The 6,246-nt window shown below is 45.1% G+C and overlaps 1 protein-coding gene across 1 annotated transcript in view; it reads right to left on the bottom strand.

The window, feature by feature from the left end:
• LOC147722455 (ATP-binding cassette sub-family A member 13-like) overlaps positions 1-1,128 on the bottom strand; it is a 237,986-nt gene extending 236,858 nt beyond the window's left edge. Inside the window, exon 1 of the mRNA XM_086967311.1 lies at positions 996-1,128. Coding sequence (XP_086823437.1) covers positions 996-1,064 — 69 coding nt within the window. The 5' untranslated portion in view covers positions 1,065-1,128. The remainder of the gene's footprint in view (positions 1-995) is intronic.
• Positions 1,129-6,246: the final 5,118 nt, after the last annotated feature.

The following is a 6,246-nucleotide window of genomic DNA, read 5'->3' on the forward strand; positions in this document are numbered from 1 at the left end:
AAAAAAGAGATACTAATATTAGCAGAACATGACTATATATATGTGTATATATATATGGTCATGTTCTGCTATTATTGGTGTTCACTATGAAATGTCATCCAGATCACATAATTCTCGTGGTCAGCACACATACCTTTGCCTTTACATTGTATAGCTTCATATTGTCTGTAGGTAACACTTTCTGATATACTATCTATATTGTGCTCGCAGTGTCCAGAATCAATAACGTAATAAGGAAACAAGATAACAATAGTGACTGTACTGTCATCTCCTTAACATGTTCTTATTGCTGTACAGCATCCTTTGGGGCCTACCTCGTCCACTGTATAAAACTTCAAAAACAGAGATCAACGTTAGCAGCCAACCACTCTCCTCTATTTGTAGTTCTAGAGTCTATGAAATGTTGCTTGAATTAATTGGCGCTATATTAAATATAATTTATTTTAAATGACTTATATATAATTTTCCAGGGTGCCTGTTGGAACCTACAACATAATGCTGGCGTATTTTTCCAAGTCCCAAGTACACCCAAACGAATTGGGCGAAAATCTTTCATTGTATCAGAACATATAATGTCCTCCCTGGTGTCTTTCATAAACTGCAGAACTTTAAAAACTGCATATTGTACAAGGTAAAGAAACACATTTTCTGAAAAAACACCAGGTTACCAGATATTTATATATAATAGGGTCTATTCCTTGCTGTTTCATTCCAGGTCCGTCTACTCTCTTTACGTCGCATTTCTCATACATTTTCAGCAACTGAAAGCCGAAGCAGGATTTATACAGTTAAAGTAGAACATGAATTTCGTTCAGATTAAGCAATATGCTGTGAGGCACAGCAAACCCGTGCTCAGCCAGCTCTTCATAATGTGTTCGCTGAGGCAAAAATAGCAAAGACAGACAGCGTATCCTATCAGCCTTAAACAAAGAGCAGCAACAAATACATATTTTGAAGCATTTGTAAAAAAAAAAAACCCAATAAAAAAAACTCACCGGTTGCCTGACACGGCACAGCCAGTTCTTCCAAAAAAGAGCCTGGAACTGTTGTCTTGAATAGCCCATGCTCGCTGGAGCTCCCAGCCCGCGCTGGAGGTTGAATCCTGGGGACCTGTCAGCTCATAGTCACTTAAACCGGCAGTCTGAGACTGTGGGTCCGCCGGTAGGGAATGCTCACAGAAAGGGAGGTTGCACAACAAAAGTCCGTCCACCGAGGAACAACTGGATTGTGTTTCTACCCTCTTGCCTTTGCAGTCTCTGAAATTTCATCGTTTCACTTCTCCTTTGTCTGAACATAAGGGGCCGGGTCAGAGGGATGCCTCCAGGGTAGTTTACTTTTAACGAATCAGCCTGGTTTCGTTGTGTTTTTTTTTCTTTTTATCATTGTGGAGCTTATAATAAACGGTATAATATGTAATTGGTCGTAGCGTCGGTGCTAATGGCGTTGTGGCACGCATGTAAAAGCCGGAACGTTTCATTACATGCAGCGAAGCAATATCAGAGAAGTGAGAGTGGGGGCAACTGCATTGCATGATTTTAGGCATCCTTTAAAAATTGGGGTGCATATTAACAAGAAAAGTGATGGAGCACATGAGCATTAGCCTTCTTGGCTTAAGGTCGCGATCCGCCACTTTTGAAAGGCAGGGCTGCAACGTATTTACAACTATACGGTGCACCCCTGCATTTCCCCCTGCATTGAAGCTAATTACAGCTGCCCTTCCTGCACATAAACAATCTTAAAAGGCGATTTGAAACTTCTATGTGTGCTACTTTGTGCAGCCTACATAGATGTTGCAACTCATCATTTTTAAAATGATTGTTTATGTGCAGGAAGGGAGACCTTCCTGCAATTAAACAATCATGCATGGTGTTTTTCTGTTTCTGTTTTTTTGTGTGCTGCAAAATGCAGCACACATAGAAGGGTTTTGCCATGTTAAGACCAGGGTTTTTTTCCTTTAATGTTGGCGCTGCCCCTTATTTACTCCACCTTTGTCAATATGGGGCAGCTTCAAATTAAATGGGTGTTGCGGCGGATAGCCCACTGCAACACCCATTGCCCACCCTTTCACCCTAAGTATAGCGTGAAAGGGTGCCTTATTCCCAACACTGCCTTTTAAATAAGTGAAGCCCGTATTGCCACAGGAACATCAAAAAATGGACGTTCCTGTGGTGATAGGGGCTTGTAAATATGCCAAAGGGTTCTTACCATGATGAGCCCCCATTTCCTATGGAACTAGTTCAGCGATTTATGTCCTTATTTAGAGTTCGGTGGATGGGTTGCTCCTCACAAATATGGCAGGTATCCCATTCCATGTTTTTGAAACTGTTTATATCCTGTGGCACTACTAATTACATTGAGATGATATTTCTCACGTTTGTAATGGAGTAACCCATTCACCAAACTCTTCACCCTTTCGATGCTAATGACGGAACGGTTCCGTCATGAGCATCGGTGGAGCTGTGCTAATGACGGAACCGTTCCGTCATGACCACACCCGCGATAGGAATTTCAGCACCGGGGGGAAATCGGGGCCGCACGCAAGGTGTTAATCAGCCTCCTGGTTTTCTTCACTCTACTAAATGCAAGAGTCCACATAAATGGACCGCTCTGGTCGCAATGTAACATACCAAAACTCTTCCCACATAGGCCACACCACCTACTCACATCTCCCAGACGAGCACAGCCCACAATGTGGTGTGCTAACTGCAGTGCATAGTGCTTTAGACTTTGGTAGGTGTATCAAGCGCTACCTAAATGCAATTACAATACAATGTCTTGTTAGCAGCCTGAGGTGGCTCCTGGCTATATAATATTGTGAGAGATCCTTGTTGAAATATCGCAAGTCATTCAAATGTTACTGGACTCCAACTGGCGTCTTTGGCCCCCGCACTGCAATTCCCAAAATGGGAATCAAGTACTCCTTTTAACACTTGAGTATCAGGGTAGAAACATAAACCATTCAAAGGCTTACACAGGAAGGTGCTGTGGGCTAGAGACTCTGAACTCATCAATGTAACTCATAGCATTCAATAAATCAATGAACAATCAGTGATTGATCTTCAAAAAGGAAAAGCCCTTAATGGACACAAAACAAAATATTTTGCACAACATTTCAAATATGTACATATTGACATGAGAGGGAGTCATAATCGCCTAGGGAGAGAGTATGCGAAGGAAAGTTTGCACAATCCACTAACGCAGATTAGACCCCCTATATCTGATGTACTTTCAATTGCTTCCAGATTTTATCAAAGATACGCACATCTGAAAACGTTCACTATTTAAAAAGACCTACCTACAGGCTTTGACATTCTATACCAAATATTACAAAATTGCAAAAAATCCTTGAAAATCTTTATATAATTAAAAGAATAATAGAAAACACAGAGGACCCAGAAACTCAAATTGCTGTTTAGTCTTTTAAAAGGCAAGCTGGTGTTTACTTTTCTTTCTCTGACTGCAGAATGAGAGGATTTAGCAAAGTGAACTTTGTGACAATCTTGTTGTGTACAGGCAGTGTGAAAAGAAAAGCTGCAGGATATTAGTTTTTTGTAGCACACAACTAAATTCAAATACATATAAATAAACTGTACAAATATATCAGAGTATATTAGCGGTAAGGAAAGTACAAATTAAGCAAATGTTTTATAATTCTGAAGTGTGGTGGAAATAAAGATTTTAATAGGAGCAAAACAAATCAATACACTTGGTGATAGCAAGCTATCCATGGAGAAGCAAGTAAACATAGTCTCATCCACCTTCTTCCACACTTTTCGGATGCTCCGCAAGATCTTCAGGTGGCTCCCAGCAGACACCAGAAGGACCGGCACGCAGGCTCCCATTACCAGCAGACTGGACTATGTAAAGAAGCTCTACATAGAAATCCATTTACGCCTCGTGAAGAGACTACCGAAAATACAGTACTCGGCTGCAAGACTCCTACTTTTCATCCCCAGAAGGACCCACATCACACCACATCACAAGAAACTACACTGGCTCTCGATTCAGAAGAGATGCCAGTTCAAGATGCTGACTCACACCTACAAGGCCCTGCACAACGAAGGACCAGCATACACCAACAAATGCTTGACACTCCACTAACCGACCAGACACCTTTGATCAGCTTCCTCTCCCTCGCAGACACCCCACAGATCCATCGAGCCAACAGGGGAGGGAACTCCTTGCACCTGGCAGCCAAGGCTTGGAACAACCACCCACTTCACCTCAGGACCGCAACGTCACTTCTCAGCATTTACTTCAGCATTGAGTGTTAACACACCAACTTCCTCGTGAACAAGCGGCTGCGGCTGCGAAACACGTTGGGTGTTACTGCCATTAAATCCCACCTTGAATGCATCTGGGCCTTAGCTTGTTGTCTTTTGGATCAATTACTGACAACGGTTGTGTTGGATATATATATATATATATATATATATATATATATATATATATATATATATATATATATTTTCCATAGGAAATCCGCAACATTCTATTTGGAATAACTTTGGCGCCGGTTGACAAATCTTCGCAAAATGTTCAGAACTAGTGGGGCACTCCAGTCCACTCCTATCCTGAAAGTCTTGGGGTGATTCGTGAAGCGGGGGCTGATAAAAAAGAGGGTCCCAAAATGTGTTTTCCTGATGCAATTTTCCATAGGAACCGTTCATCGCGGCTACAGCCCAAACTGCTGAACGGAATTACACCAAATTTGGCAAAGAGGTAGTCCTCAGTTCAGACTCATGCCTTTTGCTTAAATGGTGTAAATCCGTTCAGTAGTTCCTGAGAAAATGACAATTAAATGTACATATATATCTAAGGCCTCGGTGGATCCGCGCACCCTGCCATGCACGAGCTGTATACTAATTGGTTGTCAACACTCCAAATCAGGAAGTGTTGGCAGCCATCTTGTGCCTCGGTAGAACCGAGGCACAAGAAACCTATAAAAAAAATGTGCAAAACGCAAAAAGGAGGGGGCAGGGTAGAAACACCCTGACCCCCTAGGTCTGTTTAGTGAGTCCCACAAGAACCTCTAAGGCCCAAAAATGTTTTAAATCGACATCCTGCTGATCAAACAAAAAAACCAAGCGTGGGCTCCCGCGCTTCAATGCTAATTAGCCCCCGGGAGGGGCCAAATCCCGGGGGCATGATGAAAAAAAGTGTGGACCCCCCGGGGCTTTAACATAATATAGGTGGGGGCTCATGGCCCCCACAGTACCAGGGACCACCACACCCGGGGCTTCTTTAAATTGGGTGGGGGGCTCTCAGGCCCCCCAGCCCCGGGGACCACCACCCCACGGGGAACTAAATATTCAAATTGTGGTGGCACCCCCAGCCCCGGGGACCAACACCCCCCGGGGCTTTGTAAAATGTGGGAGAGGTCCGCTCGGCCCCCCTCCTGGACCCTTGTCGAAGCCCTGGGGACCATCACCTCCCAGGGCCGGCTCCTGCAGTGTCCCGGGGTGCCCACCCCCGGGACACTGCCGTTTGCAATGACAGGTTGGTAGCCTTGCGGCTCCCACTCTGTCATTGCAAACTGCTTTGCTATTTGGAAGAGAGAGCAGGAACACTGCTCTCTCTTCCAACTAGCAAAGCAGATTGCTTTTCCACAGGGCGAGAAGCATGTTAGCTGCTCCCCATGTGGAAGAGCAATGCCGGCTCCAGCAGGATGCAGGGAGCCGGCTGGGACCGTGGGGGGATTGGGGACCCCCAACGGAGAGTGCCAGCCACTGGGAGATGGGGGCCCGGGGCTATTAGTGGCCCGGGAGGGGGGCCACACTGCCCCCCTCCTAAATTTTATTTTTTTACAAAGAAAGGCCCTGGGGATGGGGTCCCCGGGGCCATAAGTGGCCACAGGAGGAGGGCAAGGCAGCCCCCCTCCAAAATAATATTGATTTTAAAATAGGGCCATGCCCCGGGGGATGGGGTCCCCGGGGCAAATTATGGCCTCTGGAGGGGGGCCACGTGGCCCTCTTTCCAATTTCTCTGTTAAAAAAAAATTGGGGGCAGGCCCTGGTAGATAGGGTCTTCAGGGCCAATAAATTAGAAAAAGAATAGGGGCTAAACAGCCCCCCTTCTTAAAAAATGAAATTTTAAAAAAACAGGATCGCGCGGGAGGCCATGCCCCCTCCTTGCACCACTATGCAAACGCGCCCCCTGGCGCGTTTGCAGATGGGGGAACACATTCCCCTTGAATGCTGGGGGTCATTGGGGGCCAACTAGCCCACCAGGAACCTCCAGTATGTG

The sequence above is a fragment of the Lissotriton vulgaris genome, chromosome 4_1, assembly GCF_964263255.1.
Source record: "Lissotriton vulgaris chromosome 4_1, aLisVul1.2, whole genome shotgun sequence".
Taxonomy (NCBI): Eukaryota; Metazoa; Chordata; class Amphibia; order Caudata; family Salamandridae; genus Lissotriton; species Lissotriton vulgaris.